General features: G+C 43.0%; 1 protein-coding gene across 13 annotated transcripts in view; it reads right to left on the bottom strand.

Moving 5' to 3' along the window:
- The window catches only part of PPP2R2B (protein phosphatase 2 regulatory subunit Bbeta), a 509,802-nt gene that overhangs the window by 82,903 nt on the left and 408,089 nt on the right, over positions 1-18,810 (bottom strand). For all 13 annotated transcript variants that reach the window (XM_058732601.1, XM_058732604.1, XM_058732596.1 and 10 more), the window contains one exon: positions 14,752-14,864. In XM_058732601.1, coding sequence (XP_058588584.1) covers positions 14,752-14,864 — 113 coding nt within the window. The remainder of the gene's footprint in view (positions 1-14,751; positions 14,865-18,810) is intronic.

The raw sequence follows: 18,810 nt of genomic DNA, 5'->3' as shown, positions 1-18,810 counted from the left end.
GCAAGAGGAATATGTGAGCTGGACAAACACACAGTGGCCCTTCTAATGCAGGTGACTTAGGGACCAAAGTCCCTTGCAAAAGCTCTGGGGACTGGGTCTATCCTGGAATGAATGAGTTTCCACCCCAGTTTTGTATACCCAGAAGAAGCAGAAGGCAGCATTTCTGTAGATGTGCTGTACAAGTTAGTAGTTTGGGTTTACTCAGGGCTTCTCCAAATGGAGTGTTCCCGGCCCTCACATTTTGCTAGCTACTTGGTAATTCAGGGAACATAAAAGGAAATGAATATTTGGGTAATGTCCAATCAATTTAAGCTTTTACATTTTTATTGAGGATCTTCAGACTTGCTGTCTTTCATTCAATCATTTTTTTCAGTTTTATGTTGTTTTCTGTCCCTAGATATACTTTGATATCCTGGACTATGGGGGCAGCAGGGTAGCCATAGTTGATCCTTGACTATCTTGGAGATTTTTGGCCAGTGAATGGGAGAAGGAAAATGATGACAATAACCATGATTACTATGGCGATTAGAGAAATAGAGGGAAATCGAGGGCCACACATGGGAAATCAAGGGAAACTGAGGAACACACAAAGAACAAGCACAATACCAAACATGCTCTCCTTTGGAGTCTGGGAAAGCTGTGGAGGCTGATCTTGTTAGATGAGTGATAAGAGCCCTCGGTAAATGCCAGAGAAGCAAATTGCCCCTTCCTGGAGCCAGTGGGCATTTGTCTCTGTCATTCCTCTGGGCACGGGGCTCCATTCTCTCTGCATGGATAGCAGAGCAAATCCTGCTTTGGAGGCAGACGAGAGCTTTTTAAAATGGTTCTGCACTGCTAACCAACCTCGGTCACTTTTTTCTCTCTGGCCCAACTCTTGCATGGAAAATTGAGGTAATGATTTATATGTCGTAAGCAGTTTTGACAGGTGCACTCTGTCTTGGCTTCCTCCAGCCTCAGGACTAATCGGAAGCTTATCTTTTCCTTTGTGTAATAGGGAGCTGTCAGGTTCTATGACCCTCCAAACAATTCAATCACTCACAAGAGGATTCACCTTGGAGGGAGGATGCCTTCATATTGGAGAAGGTCCGTGGAGGCCATGCCCTGACATGTATCAAAACAGTGGCAGTCAAAGGGCTGGAGGGCAACATGGCCACACTGACAAGATGCCATTTGCTTCTTCAACTTAAATGCTTCCTATCTTCCAGGAACTTCCTGGTTTGTGCCGACAGCTTTTCTACCATGATGTACACCCTGTCTTGGGTGCAGAACCTTTAATTATGTGAGCAAAGAAGGGCTGTTTCCAAAAATGACCACTGCAGAGAAGAAAGGGCTTGCACCACTCTTGGGAGGAAAGAGCAACTTCCTTCGTAAGGTCTATGATGCCCAATGGTCTGGGCATGACCTGCCTGCCTTGTCACCTGCACCTCACTGGTACCACCTATCTCCCTGTGCTCAGACTTTTCAGGCACTATGGCCTTCATTCCATCTCCTGGTCACCTGTGCAACTTCCCACCTCATGGCCTTATTCTCTGCTCTCTCCAAATGGATCAAATTCTCTGGTCTGTTCTCCTGTGTACCATCTACCTCTCTTCTGCAGGCCCCACCTGGTGTCAGTTTCACATTAGGGGGCATTTGATTCACACCCTTTCCAACCAAAAGAGACAGTAAGATCCTTGAGGGCAGGAACTGGGCATTCATGTTCACTGCTTCAAGTCCAGGGCCCAACGCAGTGCCTGGCTTCCAGCAGGGACTCAAGAAGTACTTGAAGAATTACGGAGAAAATGAATAAAAGACCTGGGTGGGGCATCTGTTCTTAGTTGATTTGACCATTACCTAGGGCAAAGGCATATTTAATCAGGACTGATGTGACAGTCAACTGTGAGTTCATGTGCAGAGATGACTTTACTGTGGGAAAGAACAGTGGTAACCAAATATGGCTTTGTCACTTCTGACTCAATATCTAACCTTATTAGTCCTACACTCGTTGATAATCTTATGTTCCTCTGCCACTCCCCCCACCCTTTCCCTGCCCACCTCACCCAGAATGCTTTTCTCAGATGCTCTTTGAATTTGGAGAGCAAATGATTTTATTTTTTTTTTAAGTGAAGCTTTCAGATGTTTCTAAACATCTGCTTTTTGGTACCAAAATGGGATAATTTAAATTTGCACCCCTTGTGTCTAGATGTTTTGACATTAAACAGACAATGCCCTTATTTAATTCAAAGTTGCAGAACCCTAAACCCCTGAAATAATGAGAGGAAGTGGAATCACAGAGCAGATAAAAAATGCTGAGAAGAGCTCAGGCAGAGTTGAAATATACCACAGGACTGACTGTAATACCAAGCATAGACACAGGAAGTGGGCGCCATTATGCTTTGACATAAAAGTGCATAACCACCTAGTTTCTCACTGATCATCATCCCCACGAGGGCACACATGTCTATCTATGACTACAGATGTGGACCCTTCTTTCCATAAATGCAGATTTGACAGATGTTAAGCTACACAGAAGGAAACGTGTGAACAGTGATGGTTTCTAGATTGGCTAATGTGGCATTTCTGCCTCAGGAGGTCTTCATGACAATGGGATAAAACCTCCATCGTCAGACAGTTGAAAATCATTGCTTTTGGGAAGCCAGATACTATGGTGGTTAAGAGTGGGGGAGTCTAGTGTCAGAGGACCAGGGTGCACTCTGGTTCTGCCACTTGCTAGTGAGCAAATGTGCACAAATTGCTTTCTCTACATGGAGCAGTTTCCTCATCTGAAATGGCCACAACAGTTTTAAGCTCATGGGGTTAAGGTGAAAATTCAATGGGGAAGCATGCAAAGTGCCTGGTGCTGTATCAGGCACTAGTAAGTGCTCAGTTAATGTTAATGAACTTGAAAGTCAAGAGAGAGCCTCTATTAAGAATCGTTCCTCATCACATTCTATGGCTGGAAGGCAGTAAGAACTTAATGAAAATGCTGCCAGGTGAACTTCTCCTTGGCTTGACCCAATTCTTTCAGAGGGCATTTCCCAAAGTGGGGTCCAGAGATGTGCTATTTGAAATAACAGATCCACAAGCTGTTTGTTGTTACGTCTGTGATAACATAAGAAGCTAAAGACAGAATCGAATCAATGCATAGCTTCATTCACTGACAAGGTGTGGCTATAGAAAACTAAAGTGTCCGCTGAACTAGGAAGTGGCTTGGTGATGTGATGATTCATATTCTGGTGCCTTATCTATAGACTGCCACTGGGCCAAAGACCACATTTTGAGGAGAATGTCATAAAGAAAGGGATCCCATGAACTGAGCAAAGGGCTTTTCATGGTCAATGAAGCTGGGTGGAAAATACCTCATGTATCTTAGAGTTTGACAGCATGTATCCGTATATTAAAGGTCTCGAGAAATCCTGAAATACGTCTGTTTAAATGTGTTTAAGTGAGAGTTTCCCCATATACTCTTGAGCAAGAAACATTTGTGAGAATGAATGTGTATAGGTTTTTATCACTACCTTTAACATTTTTTTGGTAAAGAACATGAGCCCAACTCATCATCTGATGACAACAAATTAAGTAAGTAAACACAAATTAACACCTTTCAGGTAGAAAATTCCTTTCTTGTGGCTCAATTATTTTATGGAAACCAAAGAATTAAATACATATTTTTTTTTCTGCTTATAACCATCTCTTTTAACATGCAAGTACCCTTAGGTTTTCCTCCAACCAGTTTCTTATGTACCCAACCCCCGAAGTATCTTTCTGTACATTAACCTCTAGGGAAATATTTAAAATCTTTTTCTCAGGTAAGGACAGCAATGCAAAATGCTTACCTTTATGTACCAGGTAAAGCCTGGCTTACAACATACTAGGATCAAAGGGACTATATCTTCAATTGAACTTGATTCCAAACCCATTTGTGTTAATTATTTTCTACAAAAATCTTATGCATCATGAGCAGATGCCCTAGAATTTTTGTGAATTCAAATTAGTTCTTCGCATAAGCTGGTAGCAAAAGGGATCTAGGCATATATTTCTGATCTCTGGTTAAGTAAGTCTAACCAAAAAACAACTACAAATCAGTTCTAGGCTTTGCTGACATTCTAAGGTTTCTTGAGCAATGCCCTGCTTGGCATTGTGCCACAAGCACTGCACGCCCACACACGCCCACATGTTGCTTTAGGGATTGGCACTCACACCTCTCCCTCTAGCAACAGTGAGCCAGGACCTGGTCCAGGGACAATGTCTTTCCCATCACACTGAAAATTCAGAGAACTCCACCTGAGTAATTCAGAAAACGGAGCTACTTTTCTCTTGGAATCATCCAGTTGTGCTAGGATTTTCATTTACTGTAAAAACATACAGAGGGCCCTTTAAAGGAAAAGACCAGGAAAATAATACTGATAACTTCTCTTTTGAGAAAAACCCACCTGGATCAGTGTGAATTAGGTTTGACACAGTGGAGACATCCTTGCTTGCAGAGCTTAAAAAAGTCCAGCAGCCTGCCTCGCCTGGCTAGCCTTACCACATCTCTGAAATTCAGATGAGCTAATGACCAGAGTCAGGAAGAGAATGACTCAGAGTCTAGAATACTGTCCTGCCTCATGACCAGGCAATCTCAAGATAAACTCTATCAGAGGCCATTGAACACTGCGATTTTCTTCACTAATGTGGTTCTTTTCTTTTTCTCATGCTAGTGGACTTCTCAGCTTCCTATTGCCATTAAGTATACATATGGGGAGTGGCATTTACTAACTAGTTCCTACCACATTCCAGAAGCCATGGTAGCCTTCCAAAGGGGGTGGGAGTGAGAGACAAAGAGAACTGGATCTTAAATCAGGTATAGGAGTCTGCTTATATTTGCATTTATGTTGGATCTGATTATGACACTGTAAATGCAGCAGAACAAAGGTAGCTTTCAGATGAAAGAAGATATTTATTGTCAGTGAATACACTCTGAATCTGAGGCAGCTTTGGAGAGTCAGTATAAACACACGTTCAGAATAAAGCACAATGGATTACTGGTCTCAGCTGTAACATTGCTTTGAACATTTACAATTATATTCATGAGACTTTCCTGAAACTCTTGGTGTCCAGGTGACAGACAAGAAGGGAGGGGAGAGGAGAAAGGTAATAATGCTGACCATGTACTGTTCACAAGGCATCAAGCTACACACTGTCAGCCTGTTACTCTATTTTATTAGCATGACCTTTATAGGAAGAATGTATAGTGACTTCCATTTTACAGATGATGGCTGACAGGTGGTCAGAGCCCTAGCCCTTTCCTGCAGACACTGCAGTATAGTGTTAAAATCACAGACTCTGGAGTCAGTGTGAATCTGGTTAAAAATGCGACTCTGCCTCTTAGCAGCTATAGCCGGTGGGCCAGTCACTTCAGCTCTCTGAATTAAATCTCCTTATCTGTAAAATGGGAATAACAGCACCACCCACCCCACAGGGCTGCTGTCAGGCTGTAATGAGATGGTGTTTATAACGTGCCCAGTGGAAAGTCTGGCACACAGTATGTGTTTAATTAATGTCTCAATAGTGTTAAGTTTTAGAGTACCCTGGCCATCAGATAGGCTGCCCCCTGATTCCACAAGGAGTAGGATAGGAAAATAACTTGAGTTTTACAATTATTTTTTTTTAGTTTATTTTGAGAGAGAGACAGAGAGAGCGAGTAGGGGAGGGGCAGAGAGACAGGGAGAGAGAGAATCCCAAGCAGGCTCTGCACTGTCAATGTGGCGCCCACCACAGGGCTTGAATTCACAAATAGCAAGATCATGACCTGAGGTGAAATCAAGAGTTGGACGCTCAACTGACTGAGTCACCCAGGTGCCCCAAGAACTTGAGTTTTAAAGGGCAGAACCACTCACACACAACCTCACTGACGTGCAGAAGCTTACTCCAAATCACAAATCACTTTATGGAAACTTAGTGTAGTGCCAACCTTATTTTGATAGTAAAGATTGCCCTCAGATTATCCTGTATAGAACCTTCAGGTGAGGAAGAGAGAAGAAGACAAAGAAGACAAAGAAAATGAAACCAGAGAACCTTGACCTTGGAGCGGACCTTTGAGGTCATCACGCCAATGGCCCTCGAACCCAGGTGGTCTTTGGGACTGCCCGGGATACAGCTGAGAGGGGAGAAGATCCCCTGGCTTTGCTCCTGCATGTTCAGAGTCAGTGAGCTGGGGATAACTGAAGACGTTCCCAGAGTCTGATGATCATCCCTGTTTGGTAAACCGTGACCTAGTTCCATGTATCCTTCCTGCTCCACCTTCTCCCAAAACAAAATGTGCCCAAGGCACCAGCAGCTTCTACAGATTCCTTGACAGGTTGTTCTCTAGAGTTACTGCTTACTCAGAGTTTGCTTTACAATGAAGAGTCAGATGAGTATACCAGATATTCTACTTTAATGCAAGCGGAAGGATAGTAAAAACATGAATTCAAGTCCAAACACTAACACCTACCAGCTGTGTGACCTCAGGCACATTGCTTAACCTCTCTGACTTCAGGTCCCACATCTCTAAGATGAGGTTTGTTTCAGTAGCTACATGATAGGTGTAACTCGAAGATTAAGTCAGCCAATACAGGTAAAGTGTCCCTGGAACACAGCAAATGCTCAATCAATGTTTGCTGCCCTTATTCCCATTCCAATGGAATTCCAGTGCCCTAACACTGCACACAACTAACACTGTCTCACCAAACATTAGCCAAAGAACAGGAGAGGGACATCCACAACCCTCACCCCCAAGAGGCGAAACGTGTCAAAACACAGAGGCTTGTCAGGAGGGTAGTGCCTGAGGCTCCTGTGGAGTGCTTTCTGATCCCATAACTGAAACCCCATGACACACACAGATACAATCAGATAATGATGGCAATCAATAATGATAACAGAAATTATTATTTATTTTCATAAACACAGACTATGTGCGTCCCGCTGAGTTACACACATCACATGCCAGCATTCGCTTTCAGGGCAGTCAATCAATGGGAAATCTCAATATCCACCCGCGGAGGCAGGAGGGGGAGGGATGGAGGCAAGGCTGAGAAATGACCCCCACCAGAGTGACACATTCACACAGTTAATCTGATCCAGGGGGCCATCCGGGGGCCATTGCAGGCCTGTGAATATGGAACAGGCTTGATTGATTTTCACTGCAGTAGCTAAACTCTTCATTGTTATTTGCAACAAATATAAGGAAAGGGGAGATGAAACTGTAAAAGGATTGGATATTAAGTCCCCAGAGCAGCAATAAATCACAAAATGAAGTCTCGAAAAATTAAAAATGGGCACGGGGAGGCTGTATCTGTGTCCCAAGAGGCCTTGGCTATCAAAGCATAAAACCAAAATTAAAACCTGGGCAGTGATGGCCGATCGCGACTCATCCTGTAACTTGCCCTAAAAGTGGCCTGGGCTCACCCATCCTCCTGGAGTGAGCATCACCATGTGGGCATCACAGAAGCAGCAAGAAAACCTGGGGTTGTGTCTGCACAAAGCACAAAGTGTCTGCTTCTCGAGCCTCACTTTCCTCCTTTGATAATGGGGAGAATTACATCCATACCACTAGAAAGAGGAATGTATCTATTCATGTCCTTCTTGCCATCCAGGATCCTGGGGAGCATCAAATGAGATCCCCAGCTTGAAAGAACATCTATCCTTCAAGATGCATACTGGAAACTCCATCCCAATCCTGCACCTCTTCCCTTCTGTTCTTTCCCCAACATGGCACATTTCTGTGCTCTTCTTAGGACATTTATCCTACCCAGTGTTTCTCAAAGGGTGGCCCAGGCATCTCATGCATCAGAACCACCTGGGGGTTTTCCAGGAGGGGTCTCATCAAAGACATCAGTTGGTACCATTCAGACTTCCTAAACCAGAATCCCTAGTGATAAAGCTAAGGACCGTGTGCTACAGAGCATACCAGGTGCCCTTGAAGCACTCTGCAGTTTAATAACTACTGCTTCAATTAATTTCATGTTGCACCCACTTGCATTGGTCCCCTCCTTTCTCTCGAGGGAAGGGAGTGTGTTTCGCTCATCTTTGTGAGATCTACTTGGTAGTACATACTTAGCACGGTGCTTGACACACAGTGGGCACTCAGTAAATAGGATACAAATACATTACAAGTTCTACATGTCAGATGTTATTACCCTTATTGTTGTCGGGATAATGGACCACAAAACAAATAGTCCTGTGTAATGGTAACTGGTAAGACCTCTGGGGTCAGATAGACCTGCACTCCATTCTTGGCTTTGCCACTAATTATCTGTGGGGCCTTAAGCCAGTACTTACCTCCTTGAGCCTCTGTTTACACATCTGTAAAATGGGCATGATGCCTAAGGCATAGGATTGTGATGAAGAAAGAATTGTAAAACATATATTACACAGCTCAGCCCGGAGCCTGTCACTAGGGGAGGCTGAACAAATGTAGTGGCTATCAGTACACTTAAACCACTGGTCTATTTAATCAGTTCTTTAGAAAACAGATCAGGTAGTGAAACTAGTTGTTTCACAGAAAGAATCATTTCTGGGAAAACAGCTATTCTGTGTAGTCAGCCTTACTAACCCCATGACCTGTTAGCCACAATCCCTGAGAAGACCCTTTCAGAATTCAGAGCTAGCAAACGCTCTTGCTGACTGGCCATGGTTTTAGACTGTGGGTAGGGGGATATGCAAATAGCCACTGATGAGATTTGCAAACATCAGGATCATTCTATGTGGAAAAACATTAGCCTAGGAAGCCACAGGTGTGTGTCCTGAGGCTGAGAGGAAGACAGAAGTAGTCACCAGCAAAAGGTACGTGCATAAAACAGGATGTCATTTAATCTTTCTGTCTTTAATCTTTCTAAAAAACAGTGCATCCATTGTATGCCCACCCTGTGGCAGAAAAGCCTTTGTGACCCTCACCCATGTTCCTTCCTCCCTACCAAAGTCAAGCTCATACATTAAGAAAGCTTTGCACCTTTGGGGCGTCTGGGTGGCTCAGTCGGTTAAGCGTCCGACTTCAGCTCAGGTCACGATCTCGCGGTCCGTGAGTTCGAGCCCCACGTTGGGCTCTGGGCTGATGGCTCAGAGCCTGGAGCCTGCTTCTGATTCTATGTCTCCCTCTCTCTCTGCCCCTCCCCCGTTCATGCTCTGTCTCTCTCTGTCTCAAAAATAAATAAACATTAAAAAAAAAAAAAGAAAGCTTTGCCCAAGAATTCTGAGAAACACAAATAATGCAAGTGCCCTGCCCTACAATCATGAATTAGTATTTTCTTAGAAGACAGAGGCTATAAGAAATCATCATGAAAACTTGGGAGTCAGATAGACTAGGTTTCAATCCCAGTCCTGGCATTTTCTAGCCATGAGATCTTGGGAGAAATCCTTGTCTACTCTAAGACTCTGTTTCCACTTCTGTGTAATGCATTCAATTAACAAATACATGGCCGACCATGTGCCACACACTCTTCTAGGTGTTGGAGCTGTGGGAGAAAACACAATGTGGTTCCTTTCTCTTGGAGCCTACATTTGAGTGGAGGTGGAGAGGCAGCAGAAAATGGACAAACGGTTTCTCAGGTAAGGATACAAGCTAACAAAAGAGGGGGAGGGTAAAGCCACCGAGAGTGAATGGGAAGATGTGAGTGTGCAATGTTCCCTCTGGTATTCTAGGGGAGCTTCTCTGAGGGAGGAAGGCTCTGGATGGTCAAGAGAGAATAACAGAATGTCCCTGGCAGAGTTACTGTTAGAACTACTTGGTACAGAGATGTGAAACGCAGCACCTGGCATATAGTAAGCATGTAATAAACATGGCTATTATTATTATTATTATTATTATTATTAACATTAACTGTAAGGAATATTTAGATAAAATCCATTAAAAACAGGAATTCATTACATCCCCTTTATTTTTGGGAGAGGTTACGGCAAGTCACAGCTTGGTAGATCACACCTTCTGAAATCTCTATTTATAACCAGTTAAAAAGCAAATTCCAATCTGGCCTAGGTTTCCAGGACACTGGCAGCCAACCATAATGAGGTGAATAATAACTCCAGGCTCATCCTGCAGGGAGAAATATGCTAAGTGTGATTTCTCACCACTCAGCTCCCATCCCAGGCTGATGAAGTTACTTGAACTATGAGTTTCTGTTGCCTAGAAAGGGGCTCTGAGGGTTTCTTACCTCTGGGTATTGGGAGACAAGGAAAGAAGGGCAGGAAGAATCATGCTAAGTAGAGCTGCAGAAGACCTCAGGGTCATTGCTTCTGCATGCTGAGGTCAGAGATCTGGAAACTCACTGTGTATGAACGTGTGGGTAAGAAAGAAAGAGGATGGGGTGGAAAGGGAGAGAGAGACAGACAGACACTATCCTAGAATAATAATGGCACTAATTAAGAAAAAAACATTTCAAATCCTCAAATGTCTGTGTCCAAGTGTAAGATTTTTAGTCCCAGCTCTGGAATAACCAGTTGGCAGACAATGGACAAGTCACTTCTCTGAGTCTGCACTAGGTTTAAGGGCTCAGGTCCAAGAGCAAAGTAGGTCAAGATTTGATTCTTAGCCCTGCATGATCTTGGGCATATTACTTAACCTCTCTGAGCTTCATCTGTACAAATGAGTATTTAATGGCGAACCATACGTCATGTGGTAGCTAGTGCAGAAAGAGTGTGCAGTATGATGCATGGGATATAATAAATGCTCAATAAATACTAGATGCCAGCATTTTCACCGGCCAAATACTTATCCTTTCTCACTGGCTGTTCTGAAGATGAATCAAGGGATTAGGTAAAAAAAAAAAAAAACAAACAACACTTTGTGATATAAATGGAATTTTATAGTTATGAGGTGTTATTATTAAATTATCATTATGATTATTGCTTTCAATGTTATGATACTGAGCAGGAGATATGGTTTTCACAGAAGTGCTTCTCATAGTCTCTTTGGGTAATGAGTGACTGGATTGAAAAAGCTATCTTCCATGAAAAAAGGGAAAAAAAATAGCCACATTCTTGCTTTGAAAAGCTGAGCCTCCTAGCACTGAAACAGATCAGGTTCATTACTCAGTGAGGATTAATTAGCTGTCGGGTATTATTAAACATTCTCACTCTCAAGATCCACATAGAACTGGAAACTATGAAAGTGAGCGAGAGGTAATCATTAGACAGGGAAGGGGGGAAAAGCTACAAATGCTGGCAATGCAAATTTTGAGAGAGGAGCATGTTAGTAAAATACAGGCTGATTAATATCACGTCAGCTCATTTTCTGTTTGGAGTCATTGTTCTGAATCCCAGGTCTTCAGAGTTGCTTGGGTTTTTTTTTTCTTCTACAACTGGGATCAAAAAGGAAAGGAGGCTGGCCTTTTCAGTGTTTTCATCCAAGAATGCTGCAGGGTGGATGATTACACCGAAACACAGTATATTTGAAAGCCTAGGAAAGTAGATGGGGTGAAATCGAATATGGGTAATTACAATATTATAGCAAATGTGTCTCTCAGGTTGGTACAATAACTATTGAAATGATTGAAAAGTAGCAGAGGCTCATAAAAAATGATAGCTCAGGGGAACCTTAAAAGATGATAGAATCCAGTGACCACAGACCTACTGTCTTAACTACAGGGGCTTGTGTTAAAGATGTCCATTCCTCAAGATCACTCAATTTGCTAAAGGGAATCACTGGGGCTGGGGCCCAGGGATCTGAATTTGTAACTAGGACCATGGATACAAAAGCACAGACTATGCAGTCCTCTGTGTGGCAGCTTAGAAACTAGCATGGAGAGAAGAAATGTGATTCACTGGCCCAGGGTCACACAGCTGGTTAAGAAGAAAGCAAGAATCAGAACTGGGGTTTTCAAACTTCCAGCCACACCTCAAGGCTTCCTTCCATGTCTGGTATGTACAAAATCTACTTTGTAACATCACTGTCTTACCTTAGGGAGAATCTCTGCTCTAAAGGAAACATGCACATAGGCCTTCTCTTCATCATGGGGACAACATCTCTGAGTAGCTAACCACAGATGTATGAAGTCCCATAGGATGCCACAGCCAACAGGAATTCATTGTGGGAACTACAGATGGCATCTGAGAAAGTCCATTCACAGAGAAAACAAGGACAAGGTGACATGTGGGCAGAAGTTCATGTCGTGAACCCCCCAGTGGCACCTAAGCCATCTGTGTTCCTTACAGGATTGCAAAGTTCCAAGGGGCTACAGATGGTCTTACTCCCTTTGGATAGGCAGCAGACTGTCTGCCACTTACTAGACATCAGTGAAGAGTTTGTGGAATGAATACCACAGTATAAAAAGTATATGAAAAGGACAAGAATATACATTTTTTCCTGTCAGTAGGGAGTAGTAACAGCCATGATAATGATAATGATGAAGATAATATTAAATGGTCAGCAGGGAACTAACATTATCGACTGTTATGTGTGAATGAGACACTGCACCGGCTAACATTTCATCACGCACAATAGAGCATGGGATCCTTGCAAAACTCCTGGGAGGCAGTGAATCCTTGTAATGCACATGGGACTTTGGAAGCATAAAGAGTTTAGTTCATATGACCAACGTCCCTGGCTGGAAAGCAATAGAGCCAAACTTCTAATCCACGGCAGACTGACTCAATGTCCATACTCTTCACTACTCAACCCTCAGGTCTGCAAAACCTCTGAGCATTTAGACCATCAGCTCACTCTGATACAGAGGACTTGCATGGCCATTCTTCAGGCTGAGGAAGCAGGTTGATGAGACGAAGCTGAGAAGCCAATGCTTGTTTGCTCAGAAGAAGCTCAAAGAAAAAGTAGGTAACCACAAATACTGGGTAAACACATGATAGCCTAGCACTGTGGCCAGCACTGAGCCTGTGCTCAAAAAGTACCCACTGAATAAAGAGAGGAACAAATGAATTAATGAATTAATGAACAAATAAACAAGCAAGGTAACCAGGCACATGCTGATCCTTCAGTTCCCATATCTGCTTCTCAACCTATGGTGACAACCTCTTTTCCCTACATGTACTGCACTGTCTCTCTGATCTCAGTTTTTGGTCTTTAGTAGGGCAGCTGGTACCTGAAAACACATATTTGAAAGGTTTGAAAGTCCCTTGGGGCTAGGGCTGGTCTCAAGATGTGGATCTGGGAATGCTGTACCATTCACAGTATGCACATCTAAAACCAAACTCACCACCAAGCCCTGAACCACTTTACCTTGTATTTAGAGAGCCTTCCCCTAAAAGTTTGCTCTGAGAAATACATTTCTTAAAAATTTTTATTAAAAAAAATTTTTTTAATGTTTATTTATTTTTGAGACAGAGAGAGAGACAGCATGAGCAGGGGAGGGTCAGAGAGAGAGGGAGACACAGAATCTGAAGCAGGCTCCAGGCTCTGAGCTGTCAGCCCAGAGCCTGACGCAGGGCTTGAACTCATGAACAGTGAGATCATGACCTAAGCCGAAATCAGACGCTCAACCAACTAAGCCACCAAGGCACCCCTATTTATTTTTGAAAGAAGAGCAAGCGAGAGAGAGAGAGAGAGAGAGAGAGCGAGTGCAAAAGCAGGGGATGGGCAGAGAGAGAGGAAGAGAGAGAATCCCAAGCTAATAGCACAGAGCCTGACAGGAGGCTGTATCCCACAAATTGAGAAATCATGACCTGAGCTGAAATCAAGATCTGGACGGTTAATCAACTGAGCCACCCAGGTGCCTTGAGACATCCATTTAAAAAAAAAAAATTGTTTTTAGGTTTATTTATTTATTTTGAAAGAGAGAAAGAGAGAGCAAGCACGAGCAGAGGAAGGGAGACAGAGAAGAGAGAGAAAAATCCCAAGCAGGCTCCACACTGTCAGCACAGAGCCTGACATGGGGCTCAATACCACAAACTGTGCAATCATAATAACCTGGGCCAAAATGAAGAGTCAGATGTTTAACTGCCTGGGCCACCCAGGTGTCCCCAGAAATCCATTTTTAATACCACTTTCCTATGAGACCTTTCCTGATCTCTAGAACCAAATATAATTTCTTCACCCTTTGATCGAACTGTAACTCTCAGATACTTACTGCATTTAACTTACTCTATTTACTGTCATAAGCATTTTTATAGGAGACCTCCAAATCCTTTCCTTACCAGACTGTGACTTTCTGGAAGGCAGAAAGGGAGCTACTCAGACTGATAGCAGAGATCATATACTGACTACCAGCCTCCTGAAGGAGGGCACATTTTTAGTGAAGTATGAGGTGCACCGTTTAAAGTTTAGTAAGTATGAAGGTTCACTGTTTCACAGACAGAGAAACTAAAAACAAATTGCATGACTCAAGTTCAAAAGGGTTAGGTGACTACATGAGATTCTACGGAGTGGCAGAATTCAAACCCAGGCCTATGAGATCCAGAAGTTCACGTTCTGAACCATGAAACCCCAGCTTGCCACGTGGGTCATCCCATCCCCTATGCCTTGAGTACAGAAACATTTTAGAGAACATGAGCACACAGAGGCTAAGCATATAGTAATGCATGGCAGTGGCCACGTGGGCGAGTCCTAGGGGGTTAAAAGAAATGCATGAATCTGTAGTCATCAGAGCCTGGCCCCTGTCTTGCCCACCCCCCCCCCCCCCCCCCGCCATCTGCCACCAGACACTCAGACAGGTCGAGCTCCCACTTCACCTCCTTTACTCACACGTTATAGTTGCAACCAACCTCTAGCAGCAACCCACATGCAGCTGAACCCGGGAACACTTCCCCTGAGCCTGGTGGCCAAGAGAAGTGAAAGGCGGTGGCCAAAGCTGCCGCTGGGCTCACCCGCAAGGTTGTGATGGTGGCAGGATCCCGGAGCCGGCCCTCCTCATCTTTCAGGTTGTAACCTTCTGGCCTCTTATCACGCTCGCTGACTTTCCACAGCTTCACAGTTTTATCTGTGGAGGGCAACCAGAGCAAATCAAAATTACAGTGAAATGAGCTTGAAAAGGAGTCTTCTATGTGGATGGTGGTGGGCGGGGGTTGGGGAGCAGGGAGAGGTGGAGGTAAGGATGGAAGGAAATGCTACAGAAGCTGGTTCACATCAAGGGTTCCGACAATAAATCTCACGTCATCGGAAGGCAGAGCTCATGTTTCAAATCAAAAGTATACACTGTGCTGAGACCAATGGTTTTCCTGACGATGGCCTATGAAATTTAGAGCTTACACGTTATTTTGGTTCATTCAGTAAAAATATTTATTGAACACTGAATCAGAGCAGCTACATATACAGAATTAGCTATGTAACTATGTTATCAGCATTTGCTATGGAAAATGTATTTAATATTCACAATAACGCTGAGAGGTAGATATTCCCATTTCAGTCCTATCCCACCAAGCACTTCCTTACCATGACCTGAAAGGCCCTCCGTGAGCCACACCTGGAGTTCCTCATCCTTTCTGGTCTTACCCTGTGAGCCCCAGTCACCCTGCGCTCCAGCCATATGGCTTCTTTATAGCTCCCTGTTCACATTATCCCCACTCCAGCCTTAGGCTTCCCACGAGCTGTGCCTTTAGCCAGGAAGCCTTCTACCTCCTCATCACGTGACTTGTCCCTTCACTTGGTTCTATTTGTGTCCCACGCTCAGAGGGGCCTTTCTGAATCAACCTGCATCAAAATGTCCCCACCATTCTCATGCTGCTCCCCCTGCTTTATGTTTCCTCCTAGAACGTTTCACTATCTGACAACATATTTGTTATGCCTCCCTCACTAGAACATAAAGTCCCTGGAGGCAGGGATTCTGTCTTGTTCATCACTACACATCCAGCACCTGTAACAGTGCCTGGGACACAGAAGATGTTCAACAAATATTAGTTGGGTGAAAGAATGAACCCCATATCTACACAGTGCATCTTGCTAGCAATACTCAGAGATAGAAAATGGTAGGATCATTCATCAAAATGCTCCTCTCCCATTGCAGTCTCCAGGCTTGGAGTCCCAGCTGGAAATGACCTTTTGCAACTGTGTTCTGTTCCAGCACTTTACACTACTTGCTGATCCCAGTGATTCTCCACTGCAATAAAACAGGGCAAGATCTCCAATGTCTACAGGGGTGAGGCAGGCCAGGGGAATGAGTGAGAGGGACTGAGGGCGTGGAAGGCAGGAGATGGTGACCTCCATCTGCAGCCTTTTGATTTGTTTCCTAAGAAGATGTGTTTGGGCCAAACAGAACGTATGTGTGGGTCACGTGCCCTTTGCAGGCTTTCCTGAACAGGTCCTGCATTCATTATTTGTGCTTGCTCTAGCTTTTCTTGTGCAGGGCAGGGACTCAAAAGCCTTCTCTGTATCTTCCTGTGCCTGCCCAGGGTTGGCTTTGGAACCAGACAAGCTTGGGCCTCACCGCAACTCCAGCCAGCCGCGTGGCCAAGGACCAGGATTCCTGTGTAGTAGGTGCCCAGTATCTCTTCAGTGAGAAACAAATGGGCGCAATAGTTTTTTCAGGAAAAAGAGTACAGAATGCCTAATTAAATCTGAACTTCAGATGAAGAGCAAACGACTTTTTAGGATAAGTATGTCTCAAATATTTCAACCTTACAAATAAAGACACTTAACTTCTCTATGCCTCAGTTTCTTAAATTGTGATTTGGAGAAACAGTGTCTTCCTCATGGGGCTCTTAGAAGGACTGAATGAAACCCAGTGTTTAACGTAGGGTTGGGGTGTCTAATAATGGTTGACAAATAGCAGCTGTTACTCGAATTCGCAAAGTGGCCAACTGTTCTTTGATGACAACCTGTTGCTCTGACAGCATTAGCTTCATCCCGTGATGATGTCAGCACACCCTGTTTCTTCCATAATACTGTTGGAAGAAGAGCCACACCTCACCCAGCCTGTCCCAGGGTTCCCTTTCTCCTTTGCCCCCCTCATCTTACCTCCCCATGTCTCCCCACCAAATGCCTCGTCCTCAGAGGTTTGACATGCATCCCATCCTGAGGTAGGCTTTCAGCAACAATTTGGCTACTTTAACAGGTAAGTGCCCCTGTCTCTTGTTCTCTGGGGAGGACTCAGGCTGGTCACGTCTACTGGCACACGTGGCATGGCGGCCAAGTGTAAGATTGGTGTGCTCTGAACTGTGTGCCCCCCTCTGGCTTGTACTGGGACGGAAGGCACGGAAGCCTTTCCTAGATACTGAGTTGAATTCAGATCGTCCTATCTGTATGCCAACGTTCCTCTGGGCCTCCCTTCTCTGGATATCCTGCTATAATACTGCACTGCATGTTAGGGTCAGAAACTGAAACAGAGGCTGTATTTATACAGTCACTTGGTTAGTGACTGGTCAGCTGTGACTCAGAACAACACAGACCAGTGACTTTTAACACCAAATACTTTCTACTGCTTGGCTTCGGAATATATCCCGTCCCGTTTGCAAGGCAATTCTTCTATTTTTCTTATTACGAATGACACATTGCTACACGGAGAAATCATAGGTAAAACACAAAAAGCAAGAATCAACTATACCTCCTCCAGTCAGGGACAATATCTGTTTTGCAAAGATATTTGCAGTATTTTCTTCTATGCATTTTTGGGGGATGGGTACGAACCTATTGTAAGACTGCATGTACTGGTTTTGTATTCTCTCATTTTATCCTTCTTTCATTTTACATGTGGTAAATATAATTGTAAAAAATGAAAATAAGCTGGAAAGTAAAAAAATAAAATAAAATCTCCCTCAATTCCACTAGACAAAGATAACTATTAGGGAAATTTTGTGCACATCCTTTTATTACATTTGATGTGTAATTATACAACCTTTTCATATATGTAACATGCTATGCATAGTTTATAATATGCCTTTTCCTAACCATATCTACCCATATTAACATATATTCCTATAAAAATATAATTTATAATAGTCAGAATTTGTTAACATTTAAAGTTCTACTATTGGGAGATTTATCAGTAAATTAGAAAAATGATACAAGGAAATGCCATGCAGTCGTTGAAAATGCAGTGGTATTTTAGAAGAACATTTAACAACTAGGAAGATATTTCTGTGGTTAAGTGTTATATTATTAAGGAAAAAAATCTTGTTTCAGAACAGCTTATAGAATAATCACATTTTCATTAAGAAGCAAAAAGATTTATCCATTTATCCACATCTCTGCTTTTTATCATTAAAATACATTAATAGCAGTTCTCTCTTGGTGTAAACACTTTAGTATCTTCATTTTGCTTCTCAGTATTTTCTAAAAAAATTTTCTTTTTTTACAATGAGCACATACTTCTTTCATAGCATGCAAAAACAAATCAATTATACCTTTCCCTCTCATCATAAGTATTAAAACAGAAGTAGAAAGCTAGATAAAGCAAGGTGTTTTCACCAGGCAAATATTTTCAAAGTCTAGATTGAAAATTGAGCGTTGGTTTTACTTTTCATTAAAAATGGTAAAGTTGACAAAATATGCTTGTAGAATGTAAAACTGTACCCAACTATAATGAGATAAGTACAATTTTTTTAAAAAGATAATTGATGCTGAATTCAATCCAATTCCCTATGGCTGGGTTGCCTGGAGTCATTCTCGACTTTATTATCACACAATTTTTCTTGACTCAGTATCTTGAAGCTTTGTGGATAAAAAAGTCGAAGGAACATGTGGCTGTTACTGTGAGTAATGACTTTTCTTTTTTCTGGCTGGCTCTCTGAGTAGTTTATCATTACTTGTGGCAGCTTTTAAACACAATCTTATCATCTATCTTCATTTTCTCTTTTGTACAGTAATTCCAATTGTCTTTCATTAATTTTTGCATGTTAACCTATTTGGCTTGAGGGGAATTCTCAACCTCAATATTAGTATAAAAAAGAAAATTGTGAAAGAACATGGGAATTTTTCTTCTAAGAATCATT

The sequence above is a fragment of the Neofelis nebulosa genome, chromosome 1 (genome assembly GCF_028018385.1).
Source record: "Neofelis nebulosa isolate mNeoNeb1 chromosome 1, mNeoNeb1.pri, whole genome shotgun sequence".
Taxonomy (NCBI): Eukaryota; Metazoa; Chordata; class Mammalia; order Carnivora; family Felidae; genus Neofelis; species Neofelis nebulosa.
The sequence above is the reverse complement of the archived record's forward strand: the minus strand, read 5'-3'. Positions and strand labels throughout refer to the sequence as shown.